The sequence below is a fragment of the Lepidochelys kempii genome, chromosome 19 (assembly GCF_965140265.1).
Source record: "Lepidochelys kempii isolate rLepKem1 chromosome 19, rLepKem1.hap2, whole genome shotgun sequence".
Taxonomy (NCBI): domain Eukaryota; kingdom Metazoa; phylum Chordata; order Testudines; family Cheloniidae; genus Lepidochelys; species Lepidochelys kempii.
The window spans coordinates 18,734,660-18,754,163 of NC_133274.1; the positions used below are offsets into that span (position 1 = coordinate 18,734,660).

At 45.7% G+C, this 19,504-nt stretch overlaps 2 protein-coding genes across 3 annotated transcripts in view; both read left to right on the forward strand.

The window, feature by feature from the left end:
* Nucleotides 1–15,376, forward strand: part of STX12 (syntaxin 12) — a 29,871-nt gene extending 14,495 nt beyond the window's left edge. Inside the window, exons 3-9 of one of the 2 annotated variants that reach the window (XM_073317928.1) lie at nucleotides 2,234–2,333; nucleotides 8,382–8,519; nucleotides 9,561–9,604; nucleotides 10,753–10,858; nucleotides 11,420–11,492; nucleotides 11,734–11,816; nucleotides 14,144–15,376. In XM_073317928.1, coding sequence (XP_073174029.1) covers nucleotides 2,234–2,333; nucleotides 8,382–8,519; nucleotides 9,561–9,604; nucleotides 10,753–10,858; nucleotides 11,420–11,492; nucleotides 11,734–11,816; nucleotides 14,144–14,341 — 742 coding nt within the window. In that variant the 3' untranslated portion in view covers nucleotides 14,342–15,376. Of the gene's footprint in view, nucleotides 1–2,233; nucleotides 2,334–8,381; nucleotides 8,520–9,560; nucleotides 9,605–10,752; nucleotides 10,859–11,419; nucleotides 11,493–11,733; nucleotides 11,817–13,769 lie in introns of both variants that reach the window. The other variant, XM_073317929.1, reaches the window with a different exon arrangement.
* A 2,573-nt stretch (nucleotides 15,377–17,949) lies between these two features.
* Nucleotides 17,950–19,504, forward strand: part of PPP1R8 (protein phosphatase 1 regulatory subunit 8) — a 28,515-nt gene continuing 26,960 nt past the window's right edge. Inside the window, exon 1 of the mRNA XM_073317930.1 lies at nucleotides 17,950–18,114. Within this exon, the coding sequence (XP_073174031.1) occupies nucleotides 18,059–18,114 (56 nt within the window). The 5' untranslated portion in view covers nucleotides 17,950–18,058. The remainder of the gene's footprint in view (nucleotides 18,115–19,504) is intronic.

The window sequence follows — 19,504 nt, forward strand, 5'->3', positions numbered from 1 at the left end:
GGATTAAAGAACTAATCATTGGTGGCAGTCTAATTAATCTAGTTTCCAGTTAATGTTGTTCTGTTATAGAAAAACCCTCAGCTTTCACTTGAAGGGATTATTGGTGCTTAACAAATAGTGCTTCCTAGGGTGACACTTCAAGTGTATTGGTACAAAAATGCAGGGAAATCATAGTCAACGCAACCATCAAGTTAACTTCTCAAGCACCACTATAGTTTACCTACTGTGGGCTAGAATATGCAATGAGGCAACACAAACTCTGCTAAACCTGACTGCTTTGTCATGTACATCAATTGGACTATATGGTTGATAGCTTTCCTCTTGGTGTCTTATAGGCATGCAATGAACTTATTGCCTTGTGCTTTTTTTTGTATCCCTTTCCTTCCTTTTCCCATCTTATGCTCTGACCCACCACTATGTTCTATGTATATGTGGCTGGTGGTTAATGAATGAATTCCTTCCAGATCCTCCTTCCTAGGACAGAAGACACAACAAATTACAGCAATGTGTCTGGAAACTTTGTAACATGAGTTTAATGTAGATCTTACGGTAGGCATACTAATGATGTGTAGCGTTTCCAGTGGTGAACTGTCTGTGTATGCTAAAGCAGAACAGTGTTTGTGCAACTGAGGACTTTCCATAGGTTATGGTTGGCTGTCTATTATAGAGGATCATGACTTCTTATAGCAAAGCATTCTGGGACCATCCTAACTTACTGGGACAATAGTATTCATAGGTTCCAGAAACCTGTCTTGTAAATCTATGGTACACCCAATGTAACCACTAACTGAAGAGCCAATTTTCTTTTCTCCCCCACCCTGCAACTGCCAGGGCTTGTGTGTCACGTTACCATGGGCAGAGTAATCATTGTTCATGGTCACCAAAATGAAAGCGAAACCAAAGCAAATGGGACCCAGTCAGCATTTAAAGAATTACACTTCTGTCTAAAAATGTTTTCCCTGGCTGGTTAGTGGAAAGATTTGAATAAGCAGCTGTTCTATGCACTTGATATTCTCATTCTTGCTGTTTCATGATGTATGCCATTTTCCCAGGTTTTTTGTGCCCCTTACAGCAGGGTTCATAGAATCATAGAATATCAGGATTGGAAGGGACCTCAGGAGGTCATCCAGTCCAACCCCCTGCTCAAAGCAGGACCAATCCCCAATTTTTGCCCCAGATCCGTAAATGGCCCCCTCAAGGATTGAACTCTCAACCCTGGGTTGAGCAGGCCAATGCTCAAACCACTGAGCTATCCCTCCCCCCGAAAAGCTTTTTCTTTCTGAGGGCCTCCCCCCAACATGCTATAAAAACTCCACGGCCCACTTGTGCCTCAATAATGGGGTTTCTGCATATAAAACCCAGGGCCAGCATTATGGGGTAGCAAGCAGGCCACTTGCCTGGGGGTCCTCATGTCACAGGAGCCCCCACAAAGCTACATTGCTCAGGCTTCGGCTTCAGCCTCAGGTGGAAGGGCACAGGGCCCGGGCTTCAACCCCATGCAGCAGGGCTCTTTGGCTTTCTGTCCTGGGCCCCAGTGAGGCTAATGCTGGCCCTGCTTGGCGGCCCCCCTGAAATCTGCTCGCAGCTCCCAGGGGGTCTCAGACCCCTGGTTGAGAACCACTGCCTTACAGCAATAAGGAGGAAAGAAACATCTTAAAGTGACTGCTGAACCACAAGGTTTGGTAGGGGTCTAGAGCAGATGGAGACCTGAAATGACCTTAAATACTATTTTTAATATAGCTAGACTGTGTCCCCTTTAAGTAACATGTCAACAAAATATGTGCAAACTGAAGCTACAAATGCACCCTAATACAAAAGCTAGAAGTCCATTCCTCCTGTCCCCTTGAACACAGGAAGGTGCTGTCTGCTATGCAGTGTTTATAATGCCTGCAACTCCTTACCCAGGCAATGGTCCTTGGGACTTGTCAGGTAAAGACTATTCTAGTTATTTGATTCTGATACTAATAAGCTTCTGCAGACTCTTAAGAATTCTCTTCCCTCTTGGCATGGAACTCCTAATATTATTTAGGGTCATAAGTGCAGGTGGAACTTCATGGGATAACCCGACAGTTGTAAACATAGAGCTGCGATCATTTGAATTGTCGTAGTGTGCCGCTTACATGTGCAGGGTTTTGGAACCCTTATGTGGTACGGTGACAACTGTTAATTGTTTGGTGACTATACTAGCAACTTAATTCAGAGGAAACTACATAAGCTTGTATTTTTATTTTAGACAACAGTTACAGCATTCTGCAAACCGGCTCGCCAAGGAGACAAATGAGTACCTAAAGGAGCTGGGATCTCTGCCACTTCCCTTATCTGCTTCTGAACAGGTTTGTGGGGGTGAAGCTTTAGTGGAAAGGAAGAAAAAAAAATCCTAATACTTTCTTAAGAAAGAAACACACTAACTTGTGTCATTACAGGATAAGTATGAACTAGCAAATCTAGGTTACCTGATAGGGTGGCTTCTGTCTAAAGAGAGCAGAACTTGTAGGGATGCTTTAAAACGGGGCACTGAGCACTCCCTGTCTCCACTCACCATCTACAGACACAAACGAGAACACAAAGTTTGACTTTCAACATGCATGGATTTCTGTGCTGAGACTTTATCCCAAAAGAGATTGGAACACAGCCTGGATCTGTGACCATTCTGTCACAGTGATGGTGACAGGCTTCTTGGTGTAGTGTAAACTAAGAAGTCTTTGTGTAAAGAAGAGGGTTTTTAATCCATTGGCATCCTGATCAGCAGCTGTCTCATGTGTTTACCATGGGTGAATGATCCTGGAACCTCTGAGTTCTAATTCTGGCTCTGCCATTGAATTAGACCTTGCCCACAATGGACGTTAATGCACAGCAAGCCAGGGTGTGACTCTACAGTGCACCAGCTTGCTGCACACTTATATCCTGTGTGGACACTGCTGCAGGGCAGTAGGAGTTCCACAGTGCAGAACTCATAGTGAACCACCACTTGAAAGAGCAGTATGTCAGAGGGCATCCATAGCTGCGGGCTGTAACACTCTGTGTGTAATGATTCCGAAGTGTAAATGACCCAGTTAGAGAAATGAGCAGGCAGCCCTTGGCTATGTGTTTAAAATACAAAAATGAATTTCCAGATTGTGCCTCTCCCTAGGGAATGTCTGCTGACCCCACATTTCTCCCTCTCCCATACAGGAGGTATTATTAGAACTGGGATTTTTCAAAGTCTGTCATGTGGAACATATCTTAAGAGACTCCCTTCCCTTGCATACCACAGTACAGACCACTTCTCCCTCCCATTGAGCAAGCTAACATCCCAGTGGTAAATACAGCAATTGTGTACATGGTTTTCCTCACACTTTCCATGTAATGCATCTTTTGCTGTCCCGCTGTAGTTTAGTAGATGGAAAAATGGAAGAGAAACCAGTACTGTGTGACCAGCCAACTCTCTGCAGGCCATCAGGAAGTGCTCTGCAGACTGCTGGTTTGGTAAACCCTGCATGGAAACTTTCCCTAGCTATCTGGATCCTGCAAGCCGTAGAAAGCCATGGGTGCTGGTTTTGTAGCAGGCTGACATACCCAGAGGAAACAGAAGGCCTGTTCCAGCTCCAGATTTCTCCAGCTTCTTACCAGAAACTTGCAAATTAAATGCCAAATTAAATGTAAAAATGTAATAAGAAAAGCCAAAAAGGAGTTTGAAGAACAGCTAGTGAAAAACTCAAAAGGTAATAACAAAATGTTTAAGTACATCAGAAGCAGGAAGCCTGCTAAACAACCAGGGAGGCCCCTGTACGATCAAGATACAAAAGGAGCACTTAAAGACGATAAAGTCATCACAGAGAAACTAAATGAATTCTTTGCTTCAGTCTTCAGGGCTGAGGATGTTAGGGAGATTCCCAAACCTGAGCCGGCTTTTGTAGGTAACAAATCTGAGGAATTGTCACAGATTGAAGTGTCACTAGAGGAGGTTTTGGAATTAATTAAGAAACTTAACAGTAACAAGTCACTGGGACCAGATGGCATTCACCCAAGAGTTCTGAAAGAACTCAAATGTGAAATTGTGGAACTATTATCTATGGTTTGTAACCTGTCCTTTAAATCAGCTAATGTACCCAGTGACTGGAAGATAGCTAATGTAACGCCAATATTTAAGAAGGACTTTAGAGGTGATCCTGGCAATTACAGACCGGTGAGTCTAACGTCAGTACCAGGCAAATTACTTGGAACAATAGTAAAGAATAAAATTGTCAGACACATAGAAGAACATAAATTGTTGCCCAAAAGTCAGCATGGTTTCTGTAAAGGGAGATCATGTCTTACTAATGTATTAGAGTTCTTTGATAGGGGTCAACAAACATGTGCACAAGGGGGATCCAGTGGACATAGTGTACTTAGATTTCCAGAAAGCCTTTGACAAGGTCCCTCACCAAAGGCTCTTATGTAAATTAAGTTGTCATGGGATAAGAGGGAAGAGCCTTTCATGGATTGAGAACTAGTTAAGACAGGGAACAAAGGTAGGAATAAATGGTAAATTTTCAGAATGGAGAGGGGTAACTAATGGTGTTCCCCAAGGATCAGTCCTAGGACCAATCCTATTCAACTTATTCATAAATGATCTGGAGAAAGGGGTAAACAGTGAGGTGGCAAAGTTTGCAGATGATACTAAACTGCTCAAGATAGTTAAGACCAAAGCAGACTGTGAAGAACTTCAAAAAGATCACACAAAACTAAGTGATTGGGCAACAAAATGGCAAATGAAATTTAATGTGGATAAATGTAAAGTAATGCACATTGGAAAAAATAACCCCAACTATACATACAATATGATGGGGGCTCATTTAGCTACAATTGATCAGGAGAAAAATCTTGAAGTCATCCTGGATAGTTCTCTGAATACGTCCATGCAGTGTGCAGCGGCAGTTTAAAAAGCAAATAGGATATTAGGAATCATTAAAAAAGGGATAGAGAATAAGATGGAGAAGATCTTATTGCCCTTATATAAATCCATAGTACACCCACATCTTGAATACTGCGTACAGATGTGGTCCCCTCATCTTAAAAAAGATATACTGGCATTAGAAAACATTCAGAAAGGGTCAACTAAAATGGTTAGGGGTTTGGAACAGGACCCATATGAGGAGAGATTAAAGAGGCTAGGACTTTTCAGCTTGGAAAAGAGGAGACTAAGGGGGAATATGATAGAGGTATATAAAATTATGAGTGGTGTGGAGAAAGTGAATAAGGGAAAGTTATTTACTTGTTCCCATAATATAAGAACTAGGGGCCACCAAATGAAATTAATGGGCAGCAGGTTTAAAACAAAGAAAAGGAAGTGTTTCTTCACACAACACACAGCCAACCTGTGGAACTCCTTGCCTGAGGAGGTTGTGAAGGCTAGGACTATAACAGGGTTTAAAAAAAGAACTGGATAAATTCATGAAGGTTAAGTCCATTAATGGCCATTAGCCAGGATGCGTAAGGAATGGTGTCCCTAGGCTCTGTTTGTCAGAGGGTGGAGATGGATGGCAGGAGAGAGATCACTTGATCATTACCTGTTAGGTTCACTTCCTTTGGGGCACCTGGCATTGGCCACTGTCGGTAGACAGGATACTGGGCTGGATGGACCTTTGGTCTGACCCAATATAGCCATTCTTACACTCATGTTGCAGAGCTGCTTGGAGAAGGGGCTCAGTATTGCTATATGGTGGCTCTGCCCTTCGCCCACTCTCCCCTGGCCTTATGGCAGTGCTATAGCATCAAAATACAATTGGGCTGTGTATTCAGAACTGTTACTTAGCTTCTAAATGGCTTTTCAGATACTGTTTGCTGTAAGGGATAGCTGACTGTGGTGAAGAAGCTAAATTATAGGCAATGCAAAATTGTACCAAAATGCTGCATAGTAGACCATTTGTTGGCCAACATCAAGTCTCTTTATAATTCTAATGTGCATTTGAATCCCCTTGCCTTTCCGGGGAAAGGTAGTGGGAAGCTGTCATCTTATGAGATTCCCTGCCCAAAGGTTTCGCGTCTCTAACACACAACAAAAGGTGACACATCTCCTTAGAAACTAAGAAGACAGGCCTGGAATAAACAAAATATAAACCTTAAATAGGTAAGCCCCAAGCTCTCTCCTGCTAAATTCAGTGATAAAGGATGCTGTTTTGAGCCTTGACTGCAGGGGTGATGCTCATGTGCTGAGGCATATCCATGGGAAGAGTGCTCAGTGAAGGAAAATCTTGTCTTCAAAATGCCGTTACAGGATAATCTGCTGTGGATATGGGGCAGCAGATGTTGCCTCAACCTGATCCTTTATTTAAAGGCTTAAATACCATTGTAAGTAAGACTGAAAATCCATGCTTTGTATAGTCATTCAACATGTGCAATTCAGTTTCCGTCTAGTGGACAAGAAGTCCTTGACAAGTTATGCTGCCATATGAATAGGGCCCTACCAAATTCACGGCCATGAAAAACGCGTAACTGCCTGTGAAATCTGGTCTCTTGTGTGCTTTTACCCTATACTATACGGACTTCACGGAGGATACCAGCGTTTCTCAAATTGGGGGTCCAAATCTAAAAGGGATTTGCGAGGGGATTGCGAGTTATTTTAGAGGGATTCAGCATTGCCTCCCTTATTTCTGCGCCTTGGGAGCTGGGTGGCTGGAGAGCGGCAGATGCTGGCCGGGCACCCAGCTCTGAAGGCAGCACCCTGCCAGCAACGGCACAGAAGTAAGGGTAGCAGTACTGCAACCCCCGCCCCCCATAACCTTGTGACCCCCTCCCCACAACTTTTTATGGGTCAGGATCCTTAAAATTACAACACTGTGAAATTTCAGATTTAAATAGCTGAAATCATGAAATTTACGATTCTTAAAATCCTGTGGCCATGAAATTGACCAAAATGGACTGTGAATTTGGTAGGGCCCTACATATGGAGTAATAGTTGCAATGTATGAATGTCTCTTGCTGGAAGTGCCAATAATTACTTTGCAGCAACCCAGCCAAGAGTTCATGAAAGCCTGAATGAGTATGGCAAGATTCTTCCCAGAAGAAAGGGCTGCAATTTTTAACTGTCTGAACAGGCATTATTGGATTATGCTACTGAATCAAATGCCTTCTCATGAACCTGTTTGAAAAATTATTCGTATTTGCTTAATGGGAATGTTGAAATGTGGATAAGAGCTGACTGAAGGATCATAAATTGGGTGATAAACAGTACTGTTTCAAGTTATAGGAAACCTGTTCAGTGGGTACCACACACATCTGCCCTGATCTTAGTTAACATCCTTAATGAGCTGGAAGAGGGGCATGCGTGGCACGTTCAATGAAACTAGTGCATGATACCAAAAAGGGAAGAGCTCAACCCTAATGAGGACAGAAATCAACCAAACTAAACAAATACGAGAAATATGGAAAAAGTAAAATGAGACTGGCCTTGGAGGGAAATGTAGCTAATAAATCTGGAGAAAAACAAGCTGAAACACAGACAAGGAAAGCAGTGATCCCACGAGATGAAGGGATAACAGGCTGCAAACTAGATGCAATCTTGTATTGTGGATGATGCAGCACGCTAGGGGCTTGTCGACATTATGGATGCAACAGCAGCACAGCTACGGTGCTGAAGTGTGGACGCTTCCTACAGCGACGGAGGGGGTTTTCCATCACTGTATTAAATCCACCTCCCCGAACAGTGATAGCTAAATCAACGGAAGCATTCTTCCATCAGCCTAGCCACGTCTACAGCAAGGGTTAAGTCGGTGTAGCTATGGCTCTTAATGATGTGACATTTTCACACTTCTGAGTGATGTATGAAGTAGCTATGTTGACCTAAATTTTAAGTAAACCAGGCCCAGGGCTGCATAGAGGCAGTTTATGGAACAGGAAGGTCAGTCCCCATGTACAGCTCTGTTGTAACCACATAGGGAACACACTATTCCATATTAAAAGAAATATTGACAAAGTAGAGGGAACGTGAAGAAAGTTGCTGATCATCCCCCAGCTTTTGTAGGATTCCCTTACCAGGAAAAGATGGGGTTAAATTCTTCTAATTTGACTAAATGAGTTACTGAGGGATCTGCAGGGGACTTAAGCCTTCAGGTGTCTGAAGCTTGTTAACCTAAGGAGACTGGCTGATTTAGTGAAGTATATGTGGTATGACTAGGAATAATGGGTTGCAATGTACTAGATTCTGGAATTGTCTGCAGAAAAGTCTCCTCGCTCTCTAAATTTAAAACTAGACTAGAGCAAACTAGAGAACTCCACGGTAGGGAATGATCTGTCATTGGCAAGGGCTGGACTGGGTAATCTGTCTGAACACTGGAGATAGGGGCCTCCTGAAGTTCCGTGCTTTGTGGATTGTCTCGTCAGTAGATATTTGAATAACTAGTTATCTTATTTCAATTCTTTAGCGCCAACAGAAATTGCAGAAGGAGCGTTTAATGAATGACTTCTCTGCAGCCTTAAATAACTTCCAGGCAGTGCAGAGAAGAGTGTCTGAGAAGGAGAAGGAGACTGTAGCCAGGGCACGGGCTGGCTCTCGTCTCTCGGTAAGTATTTTAAGAGGAGTTGTATAGTGAGCTCAGCGAGCTCTGAAGTCTTTATTACAAAGGCACCTTTCACTCAAATTTTTGGACTTCTGTGACAAACGAAAATGTGTATGTTTGTATTTTGAGGGAGGTGGGCACCAAACTACTGAGATCTATCAGCTTGTATGTATGCGTGGCTGCAGACTTCATAACTGTCAGTCTGCACTGTCACTGAGCAGTGTCTGTGTACTAGCTCTTTGTATTCTGTAGCACAGAAGGCCAAAAGTCTCTCAGTGCCTTGCCTGCTCACAATAGTGGAGGAGGAGGAAAGTCAGGTATGTGCAGATATGTGGAGAGGGGAACCAAAGCACAGCTGGTAGGCCTGCAATAAGACTGTCAGCACTGGCCTATAGCTCTCCAAAAAGACCTCTTAAATTTTGTCCGTCCTTGAGCTGCCTCTTGGCAGACACACTCTCCATATCTCTTTTCCCCTTCCCTTGAGCCCCCTTTGTCCAACTGCTTCCTCAGTGCAGTTTCCAATTTTCTTCCTCTCCATGGTTGGTTAAATCCTGTTCTGGTGATATTGTCTCTGTCTCTTGTAAGTCCCTGTGATTACTAAAAAGCATTCCTAATAAAATGGACAACCAAATCATTTTTTTCAATCCCTCTTGCCCACTTCCTCCCCTGCTTTGTCTAATCCTCTTGGAATATTGATTCGTAATTCTGGCCCCTTGCTGAAGTTTGTCATAATCCCTTATTTATGGGCTGATGGCTCTAGAAGTAAATGCACCAATACGCTTCTTGTATGTGGATAAAGGAATTGACAAACAATTACAAAGGACTTAAGCAGACTTTTTAGGGGGGCTCTTTCAGTTGCATCTGACTTGCAGTGCCCCTGTAGCTTATGTCTAAAAACCAAAGTAATGCAAGTATCTTAAAGGTACTCACACTAGTATGTTACAACTCTTCAGCTCCACATAGTAAGAGTCCTACCTTGCTGTGGTTGCCTGTGTCCATGATGCCTGCAGTTTGTGACAGTAATGAGCCATTCCTCTCTTCCAGACTGATGAGAGATTCAAAGAGGAGCAGCTGGTCTCATTTGATAGGTAACAACTACCCTTTGCACGCCTGGGGTGCATTTTATCACTTCTGTCTATGTGTAATTAACAATACAAGAAACTGCATTAATGCAGCATTATCACTGAACTCAGTGCATAGAGTCCAGGAAACCCAATTCCTACACCATATAAAACATTTCCGTATGTAGTTTTATTGTGGTGGTACACAGCTTCCAAACATTTAACTATTTCAAAACTAGGCTACTTCACATGTTGGCTGTTGGCCCTCCCATAGATAATTAGCATCTCTTAATGTATTTTGGCACTCTGAAGTCTTGAAACTTATTAGCTAGTGAAAACTGCCGGAGGGTTGTGCACTAACTCGGACATGGAATCTTGGTACAGCTTTCCAAAGTATTTACCCTTGAGTGGAGAAGCAGGAGGACACCTTCTCATCCTAAATGTGTGAAAATAGGGTGTTGTGTTGTTGCACTTGCTGGTTTGTCCATAGTAGTGCCTAGCCTGCACAATGATATTACTAATGCTGTCTCTCCAGGATGCAGGTAATTTTGGGGGTGGGGACAACTGACTTGCTTTAATATCTCTGTTGGTGTTTGTTTTTTGTTTGCAGTTGTTCTTGATAGGGTAGTGGACTAAAATACCAAGGGCTTTATTTTAACCTCCAATGCCATGCATCCAGTAGGTATCCTTCAGCTCAGACCCAGGCACAGCATTCTCTGCCTAGTACTCAAAACAACATGCTTGCAGGTTGCCTTCCATAAAGACTTCCATCTGTGCCTTTTGTTCTTTGGGTGCCTTATAAACAATACACAGCCCCAAGCACAATAGGAAATTCAAAGTTTCCCAGTATATAGCTGTAAGGAATACTTACATTTTAGAACAAAGCTTCCTACACAGACCAACTTTTAGTTTCTTTACTGAGATTTTGAAGTATCCTCATGCAAAACCCAATCTTCATCCTTTCCGTAACCTGTCATCACTAGTCCAGTTTGTCTCTAAGTACAACTATAATACCAGAATCTATCTACCTGTACTAAAGGTTTAAATCCACTCCTGATTTGGTTTTTGTCCCTGGAGGAAGCTTTCTATAACTCATTGGCATTGTGACCTGAATGGGGAGTGGAAGTATCTGCTGCTCGGGAGGAACAGGCTCTTAGTCTGTGTTGTTTCTGCAGTAATGAAGACTGGAATCAAATGCAGTCTCAAGAAGAAGATGTAGCAATAACTGAACAGGACCTTGAACTCATTAAAGAGAGGGAAACGGCAATCAGGCAGTTGGAGGTGAGCTCTAGAGCCTATCATTTGCAGCCCTGTTAGCAAAGGAACCTAAATAAAAGGGCCAGGTAATGTGCTCTAGGCTCATCTGTTTGTGGGGAGGGATCAAGAGAGCTGGGAGTTCAGTGGGCTCAGAGCTCCTTCTAGAGATGCTGATGCTTAGGTGAGTGACCTGGGCGGGGGGATAGCTCAGTGGTTTGAGTATTGGCCTGCTAAACCGAGGATTGTGAGTTCAATCCTTGAGGGGGCTATTTAGGGATCTGGACCAAAAATTGGGGATTGGTCCTGCTTTGAGCAGGGGGTTGGACTAGGTGACCTCCTGAGGTCCCTTCCCACCCTGATATTCTATGACCCTCCTTCTAGCTGAAGAGGGCTGTATGGAGGTCCCTCCAGCACCCATCATGCTCCAAAGATGAGAATTTTTTTATAGAGGGTGTTTAGTCTGTTAAGCCTTGGGCAGTATTCCTGAGATGGACCTTTAAGCAAAGAAGAAACTAGCTTTGGAAAAATATAATCTATACCTGTTGTAACTTGTCAAACTGTTATTGACTGAACTGTTGTCTTCAGGCAGACATTTTGGATGTCAATCAGATATTTAAGGATTTAGCTATGATGATTCACGATCAAGGAGACATGATTGGTAAGTACACTTGGCCAACAGATGCCCTGAAATAGAACTCCTCTCTTTTATCTGGCTTTATTCTACACTTATTCCACATTTTAAATTCAATGTATATGGAAAAACTGAGAGTGGCTGATTTAAACCATTGCAGCTATTCTATATAAATGCCATATGGTAGCATAATCTGTTAATCTTTAATTCTGCAGTTCTGAATTGTTTTTTAATATAACTTGAGTTCTCTCCCTTTACACTTGTGTAGATAGCATAGAAGCAAATGTGGAAAGTTCAGAAGTGCACGTGGAAAGAGCCAGTGAACAGTTACAGAGAGCTGCTTATTATCAGGTAAACTCTTGTGTGCTTGGCACTAGCATACATATTGACCGGTGCTATCACCATATTGCACGGAACAAGGCAAACATACCCACTCCTGCAACCAGTAAGGCAAGTTCTCACACAGCTAGCAGGGGCTGAGGTGGGACTGACTCTTCTAATGAACTCCATCTCCAGGAACAGATGCAGCCACATGTACTATTTGGCTTGTTTAATAAGATACTAGAAATTAACTGTTGGGTTCTCTTTGGGACCCTTCTACTCAGCCTGCTCCATCATGCAGGGGATGTAAGGTGGGGTGCATAGACCTGGAGAATAGCTGAAGGTAGCTGCTGGGTTTTGTCTTCAATACTGCATTTTTAAACAAAAACACATATTAAAAGATAATGGAGACCATTCCTTAGCAAAGGCAGGTTATTGTGTTACAGTGGAAACATCACAAGTCTGATCTTCAGACTGATACAGTAAATCTGAGAGTTTACCAGCCTGGGCAAAAATTTACTACCCAATACTTAACATATATATGAACACACACAACCCCATTCACAAAAAACTTAACAGATGATCTCTCTCCCACCTACCCCTTGACATAGTGTCCCGCCACATGCCTTGACTTGCATCATCTTGCCATTTTCTCCTCAGTTCCCCCCCAGCCTACTTGGTCACCACCCACTCGTCCATTCTTCCTCTTGCACCCGAATAGTCATCAGTTCTTTTTCCTGACCCACCAGATCTCTCTCAGCAGCTTTTTGGCCACTTTGATTAGATCTCTAGGGTTGGCTTGATGCCATGCACCTCTCCTCCAGCCTGCCGCGCTTGCAGTTCAAGAGCCTGTGGCAGGACTCCGGTTTTGCTTCAGCTGCTCCCTTGTGTAGAGAAGACTATGGCTAAGGAACTGGGCATGCTTGGGCCAGGGGAGGAGACGTATGGAGATGGGTAAGAGGAGGCTACGGTGCAGTGGAGCAGCAATGGTCTGGTCCTGGCTTCAGCTGTGAGGAAGGAAAAGGGCCAGTACTAGTGGTGGTAGCTGTTCCTCTGTTCGTTCTCGGCCTGAACTAAGGCATTGGAGCTTCCACTCCAACAGAACAGCAGCTGCTCTCACCATCCAGCAGCTTGCGATATCATTGTGCCTTGGGACTTCTTCACAATTTCACCAACACCAGGGCTGGACTCTCCAACGTAAGAGTTTAGAGTCTGCATGCGTTGTAGGCGTTGGTCATGCTTACCTAGACACAGTAGGGAGTTTCCCAAGGCAAATGAGACTCTACAACGCTGCTGTGGGTAAACTGTAAAACAGCTGCATGTCTGTGGTCATGACTGGGTATATTACAAGCCTCCTGGTCAGGATGGGGATAGAGTATAACGCAGAGAGCAGAGGCCATTACTTCAAAGAGCAGAAATTGTGGGTGATGAATTCACCCACAATTCATTTGCATAGTTCCAAGAAGCTTCTTGTAACAGCCATTTCAGGCACACAAGGGGAGGCGCAATACACAGGTAAATTGGTTAGTCTTTGATCATGCCTTATTGATGCCCTCAAAGAATCCTAACAGCTGGGAAGGGTATGACTTCTGTAGAAATCGTGCTGGTGTGTTCTATCATTTTAAAACACAAGCTCGCTCACTCTCCGCTATTGTTTCAGCCAGCTTCAAGTACGGCTCACTCTTGTTTGCCAGCAGCAGGAGTTGAGTCCAACCATGCTCTGACTGCATTACCTCCTAGTTCTTTATGCTGTTAGTACTGAGCATTTTTGGTTTGAGCACATTATCCTACTCTGATTTAAACAAAGTGTAATCTGTTCTCTGGGAATTTTTTTCCCTTCTCCTCCTGAGTCAGGTTACACGTGCTGTGCTTCAACTTTCCGTGCTGTCTCCTGTCCAGAACTCTGTAATTAGCCAAACTCATTGAGTCTTCTGTCATCTGCTGTTTTAGTGTCAATATTTTTTGTTCTATTTCTTTCATTAGAAGAAATCTCGTAAGAAGATCTGCATCCTGATTCTTGGCCTTGCTGTGGCTTCTGTAATCTTAGGACTCATTACCTGGCAGGCAACAAAATGAAGTCCTCATAAGGAGTCTAATTTCATTGCAGAGTTTTCCCCTGGGAAAACAGGCTGACTAGTCTTGGAAATGAATTGACCACCTTGAGAGAGCACAAACCAGAATGTCCTCTAGTAATAGATTTAGAAACTAACATGCAGATAACTAGTACTTGGAATTAGTGCACAATGGAGACAGTATTTATCAGTTTATGTACAAATCTATTGCTTTATGTAACTAAACTATTTTGTATTTTTTTGCTTTCTGTATTGTGATTACTCCGTCCCAACTGTACCTCGAAGAATGTGATCAGTAATTGGAGATGTCTTGTTTTGGACAAGTGGCACTACAATTCTTCTAACATGTTTATCTGTATAGTTAGACTTCATAGGAGTGATGCAAATAGGAATTACTTCCAAAGAGTGCACAATGCTGATTCTCACTTTACCTTGACTCACCAATTCCTAAAATCTCTAATATTTGCCCCATGGTTTGATTAGTCTCCAGGTGGCCATAGCTCTTAATTCTTCTAAAGAAACTTTACCATTACATCTTTGAATGGTAAGGATTAAAATGCATGAGTGCTGAAGTTGGAACCGCTAGTGGGCTCAGTGACCGATCAGTTTAGTCTATAGAGAATTGTAACTGTTTTTATTAATGTTTGGTGGTGGGTTTTTTCACATCCGTGTTTGTGGTGACAATGCAGCATTTAACATAACATTCTCTAACAATATATTCTTCCCCAGTGAGACTATAGCTGGTGGCTCACTGTTTTCAAACACTTAAATCTTCCCACTCGGCACCCCCACCACTCGTGTAGAATTAAAAAATTGCTATTGAAATGCCCTGTGGCATAGGCAACCCTAAAATCTGTAACTACCCATTTAGTTTTTAACTAGTCAGTGTGACAACTTCACATTTTTAATGGTGGTGGAGAGAGCCGTTCAAGGTTGGAAACTGAGCCCAAGGGTTTATTGAACTTTCTTTCTAGTTTGCATTAGGCCGAACTGAATTGTTTAGAAATGACCCTTGAAAAGCTGTTGCTAGTTAGCAGTGTGGAACTGGTACTAGAGCAGGTGGTATGCGTTTTGTGAACAACTCCCAGTCCTGTACATCTAACACTCGACCTTCTGTTCATAAGGGATAAAAAATTTGGTTTAGTAGCTCAGCAGTAGTTTTAGGTTGGCAAAGGGTATTGCTTGACTAAGTCTTTCTGTGGAAGAGATCTCTGGTTCTACTTAGTGTTCTGTAACAGGGCTGGATAGCGCTTACCTGCTACCCCCATTCCTCAGTGTGGCTCTGAACTGAAATGCACTGATGGAAAAATAAGATTGTAGCTAAAGCTCATCATTGTGTGGTTAACTGCAACATACTGGCCCATTTTGTATTTAATCTTTATTCCATGTCTGTCTTAGTTAAAATACTAAACTAAATGTGAAAACTGCAGAGGGAATGTGTTGTCATAATTGCACAATTTTTTGCACTATTGCACCATCCTTCCATCCAATAACTGTCAATAAACATTTTAAAAAGTCTTTGATCAATCGTCTTTCTCATACAGTTTGAAGTAGACAAACTCCTTATGCTGGAGAAAATGATACTTATTCACTAAAGCTTCAAAACATGTTTCTTGAAGCTGACCTTTCTAGGTAGGGTAGAAGGTTGTCTTCATTCCAACCACTGGTTTCAGAGTAACAGCCGTGTTAGTCTGTCTTCGCAAAAAGAAAAGGAGGACTTGTGGCACCTTAGAGACTAACCCATTTATTTGAGCATGAGCTTTTGTGAGCTACAGGTCACTTCATCGGATGCATCCGATGTGCATCCGATGAAGTGAGCTGTAGCTCACAAAAGCTCATGCTCAAATAAATGGGTTAGTCTCTAAGGTGCCACAAGTCCTCCTTTTCTTATTCCAACCACTCTTACTCATGGCACTTCCACTGTTCATTTCTGTAGTGCTAGATCTTTAATGTAGTTAAAGGTAATCTAAAGTGAGCAATAACTCACATTTACGTGGTGTACAAGATTTCCATGCTGAAACTGTTAGTTACACTTCAGTTAAAAGTAAACTGAACTTGGCCTGTCACTGAACAGTTTAGATAATAGTCCTGCCATGAGTGCAGGGGTCTGGACTAGATGACCTCTCGAGGTCCCTTCCAGTTCTGTGATTGTATCATGTACATTGAAAGATCCGCAGAGCATCACTGTCTTCTAAATACTCTTGGGAGAGCTCATCCCACCCTTTCTGACTTAAGAGGCAAGAGACATCAGTGCATGCTGCTCCTTACATCATCAGGTATTGCTACTAAACAATCCAAGACTTTGCCTCCTCCATGGACAGTGTGTTATCTATGCAGTATTGATGATTGGGAAGTGACTCTTCAGTGTGGTGGGCCCATGTATGAAAACAAACTGCTGCTTTTCAAAGTGGCCTCTGTATGTTTCCACACTGGGGGATATGCCATGGTTGCTGCAGTTTCAGAACAGTCTAGAAAGCTGTAGCCTTTGCTACTACTTAAGTGTTTAGTATCCAAGCTTCCTTTTTCTGTGGTTGGTTGCAGATGATGTAACCAGAGTCTGGTGCTTGGCAGCCTTCTGCCTATTGGTACTAACTCACTGTTTTTGTTCTTTGGGAGAGCAATTATCAACCCATCTTCCCGGAGACTGCTGCTTGCTAAGCTCTCTCCCGTGGGACTGTGGCAGAGGGTTACTTCCCATGCACCTTTGACTCCAGACTGGCTTTTTAACCAAGGGGGCAGTTGGAATACAGGCCTCTCTTTCTGAAGTGAAGGGATAGCACTCAAAGCAGGAGCTCAGCTGCCCCCCCCCCCCAATAACTGTTTCCTAGAACAGGCGCTCTCACCCTTCTCTGTACCATTCCACCCTATTCACTTTCCTGTATGACCTCTTCCTTCCACTAGTAGGGGGGAGGTTCTGAAGTTCAGCTCCCACCAGAGCAAATAGGCAACTCCTGCTCATGCTGCAGGTGAGCGTAGCAGTCCCAGCGGCCGTGCTGTGCCTCTTCCTGTCCCTGGCGTGGTTTCCATTCTGAGCTGGGCCCAGGGATGGCTCCAGGTTCCTTTTTAAAAACTGCTTTCTAACAGGGCAGAGCCACCAGCTTCTACCCCGGCGGTGGGGTGTAGCCCAACCTCTACCCCCTCTGGCTGTCCTTCGCGGGAGTGGAAAACCCTCCTGCCCCGGCCGGAGCTACTAGCCTCCCCGTACATGCTACAGCCCAGGTACATTCAACGGGGAGGATAAAAACCTGAGAATCCCTTCTCCACTCCTCCCCCTTTCTAACCCTCCGGAGCGTTACCGCGACCTGCAGCCCCGCTGCCTTCTCAAGGCTCGCCCGAACCGCCGCCCCCGGCTTCCTGCAGCGCGCTTGTCACGGACGTTGTGTTCAAATAACCTTAGTTAAAACACAGCGGGCCCCACCCCGAAGGAAAAGGAAACAAGTGCGCCAGCCATTTATTTTTGTCTCGAAGTTATTTCCATTTTGGCTTTAATGAGGTGGGTGGTTCAGTTACGGCCCAACCCCCTCCCCCAGCCCCCGCCCCCGACACTCCGCCCCCCCCAGCCCCCCCCCCGACACTCCGCCCCCCCCAGCCCCCTCCCCCGACACTCCGCCCCCTCCCAGCCTCCGCCCAGCCCGGGCCCGGACACTCTGCCCCCCAGCCCTCGCCCCCGCCACTCCGCCCCCCCCAGCCCCCGCCCCCGACACTCCGCCCCCCCCAGCCCCCTCCCCCGACACTCCGCCCCCTCCCAGCCTCCGCCCAGCCCGGGCCCGGACACTCTGCCCCCCCAGCCCCCTCCCCCGACACTCCGCCCCCTCCCAGCCTCCGCCGCCCCCTCCCCCGACACTCCGCCCCCCCCAGCCCCCTCCCCCGACACTCCGCCCCCTCCCAGCCTCCGCCGCCCCCTCCCCCGACACTCCGCCCCCCCAGCCCCCTCCCCCGACACTCCGCCCCCTCCCAGCCACCTCCCCCGACACTCCGCCCCCCCCAGCCTCCGCCCCCCCCCCGACACTCCGCCCCCTCCCGCCCCTAGTCCGGGCCCAGACACTCCGCCCCCCTCCCGCCCCGGACACTCCGCCCCCCCCCGGGACACTCACTCTCACTGTGACGGGAGCGGCGCGCGGTGTATGCCGGGATAGCCTCCAGGCCGGTCCTCCTGATTCCCAGCCTGCCCCGGGCCCGCTTGAATGGGGTATATCCAAGATGGCGGCGAACGCGAACTCTTGCGGCGGTCTTTCGCTGTTCGACTGCCCGAGCTGGTGAGCGCGGCGGGGCCCGGGGCGGGACGCGGGCGGCGGAGCGGGCCCGGCCCGGCCCGGCCGCCGTGCTCCGGGGCTGGGGGCTTGGCCGCGGCGTGGCGGAGCCTCCCGTTCAGCAGGTTGCCGGCCAAGGCGCCAGCCTTGGTGTGCGGGGTCTGTGCTCGGTGCGTGCCGCCGTCCGGTCGCTCCGAGCTGCGGCAGGGCTGCCGGGCTCTGCCCGGGCTCTGCCCCCGCCTCCCGCTGCGGCTTGGGACAAAGCGCTTTCCTTCGCCCTGCCTCAGTTTCCTCACCCGCAACATGAATAAACGCCCCCCTCCCCCCACGGGCGCGCAGGGCGCTGCGGGAGCGGCCCCCGCTGCTCACCTGCCCGCACGTGCGCAGAGCGCGGGCGGCCCCTGCCCCTCACCGCGACTTCAGACGCGAGTTCTGCTTCCCGCCGGACGTAGCGGCTGAAATCACCGGCGTGTTTCCGAAGCGGCGTTGGGTGCGTGCTCGATACGCGCTTCCCCACGATCTTAGAAAAATAGGGAGTTGGGACAGAGTAAGCAAAGGCCTTGGCATGCGCAGTGTGAGAAGCCTGTTAACTTGAAAGTGGCCGTGGTTTTTTTCATTATGCTGAGGGGGAGACTGTCGGGGGAATCACAGGTAGGATGTGAACGCGTTATGGACTTGGTTGGTCTTGTTCTTTTTGAAGCTAAAGATAGCAAAGGCCTGTTTGGTCATCCACACCACCATCCTTGCACAGTGCAGGATTGTTCTCTTCAATACATTCGAGTTCTGTGCTTAGTAAAACTTTAAATTGCCTAGGAGAAAACTATGGTAAAAACATTGAAGTGGCAAAGTCAAGCACTCAAAAATCAGGAAATGCCAGTTGTAGCCTAATGCCGACCCTTGTTCGTATGCATGTGATCAAGTTTTTGCTGGCAGGACCACCTATTATTTCTTCCACAAGACGCCAGCAGTATTCAGTGGATAGTGCTCACCGAATGTGTCTCTGTTCAATATTGCTTTTTATCCTTCTCATCGCTTTGTATCGTCCCATGCTTTATTTACTGCACACCACATAAACCTTGCACTTAATACAAAACTACTAATTTACTTATGGGCTCTTCTAGCGTTCTCATTGTCATAGTATCTGAGAGATTCATAATCATTAAGGAGCACTCCTGTGAGGCAAGATGGTGTTAGTTTTCCACCTATAAAATAGGGGTGTAGTACAGGGAGATTAAGGCCAAAATTGTTAACTATCAGCTAATCATGGATGCCTAAATTCAGATGGTTTGGGCCTGATGTTTCAGTGTACTTAGCATATTTATAGCACATCATACGCTCAAAGCAGAGAGCGATCATTGACTTCACTTGCAGCTGTGAACGCTCAGCGCTTCTGCAG